Here is a 1,237-nt window from a genome sequence, read left to right on the forward strand (position 1 = left end):
GTATATAGTATATGTATATGTATATGTATACACACACACACACACACACATATATATATATATATATATATGTATATATATATATATATGACCATATCTAATATAATTTCCATTGATGGCTATTGCCAGATAAAACAACGCCGATCTAAATCTACATCAAGTCTGAAAAGAAGCCATGAACTCATGTTGGCTAAGAAATACCATACGTACTTCATGTTAACCTTATTCCTAATCGCATATCCGTGCGTGTATACGTATATATATGTATCGCGTCCCCCCAAGCTCTGGGAGGTGTCAGGTACGCTCAAACAACAACCTTAGAGAACAAATCCACGGCCGAATACTCAACCAACGTAACGGCAACAGTGCCGAAGGGGGGTAGTGGTAGTAGCGTCAGTGTCAATGAAGGTGGGTGCATAGCACAAGCTCGCTCTCTTGTTGTGTGTGTGTGGTTTACGTTATAGAAATATACTCATATGCATTGATAAGGTTGGATGTATAGTCAAATGCTGTCATGTGCCGTGCAATTGGGTTCTATTCTACGAGAAAGGGTTCATAAGCATCGATACGATAAGTTGAGGCGCACAGTGTAAGTGTTTGCAACCAGGTTGAGACATACGCATGTCGCGCTACATAAACCCTATGTATGTACAAAGAATTATGTACGATCATGTATTACGATTGTATATGATCGTATATGTATATAGATATAGGTATAGATTCGTGTATAGATGTTCATAGAATATAGATATAAATAAAGATCCATATACTACAGTTTTATATGATCACAAATTATATAGATATACATATGGATTCAAAGATTGCAACTGTATATATATGTATGTCTATTTAGATATAGATGTAGACTCATAGATCACAATTACATATAATCATATATGCATGTATATGACAGATTTACATTCATGTATTCAATAGCCCAGCCATCCCGATGTATAATCTGCCCGATTTTCATGTATCACATTCGTTCTGAAAGAAGCTGCGAGGAGGAAGTTCAGTGTCCCTCGCTCACCGTCAGCGCTGAAAGAAAAAACCGCATCCAGTATGAGATTGAAACCAAACTCTCAGCTACTCAATTTAGTAGACGTCCCTTGCTATACACCACAGGTATGTGCTTGTGAGCGATATACATCACCGATTCCCTCAATATATATATACATATATATATATATGTGTGTGTATATAAGTATATATGTATATGTATATATATATATATATA

General features: G+C 35.9%; 1 protein-coding gene across 1 annotated transcript in view; it reads left to right on the forward strand.

Moving 5' to 3' along the window:
- Positions 1–282: 282 nt before the first annotated feature.
- Positions 283–1,237, forward strand: part of SARC_07563 (hypothetical protein) — a gene marked incomplete at its 5' end in the record, with an annotated part of 6,185 nt that continues 5,230 nt past the window's right edge. The window contains 2 exons of the mRNA XM_014298481.1: positions 283–408; positions 998–1,125. Of these exons, the coding sequence (XP_014153956.1) occupies positions 283–408; positions 998–1,125 (254 nt within the window). The remainder of the gene's footprint in view (positions 409–997; positions 1,126–1,237) is intronic.

Source organism: Sphaeroforma arctica, assembly GCF_001186125.1.
Source record: "Sphaeroforma arctica JP610 unplaced genomic scaffold supercont1.608, whole genome shotgun sequence".
Classification (NCBI taxonomy): Eukaryota; class Ichthyosporea; order Ichthyophonida; genus Sphaeroforma; species Sphaeroforma arctica.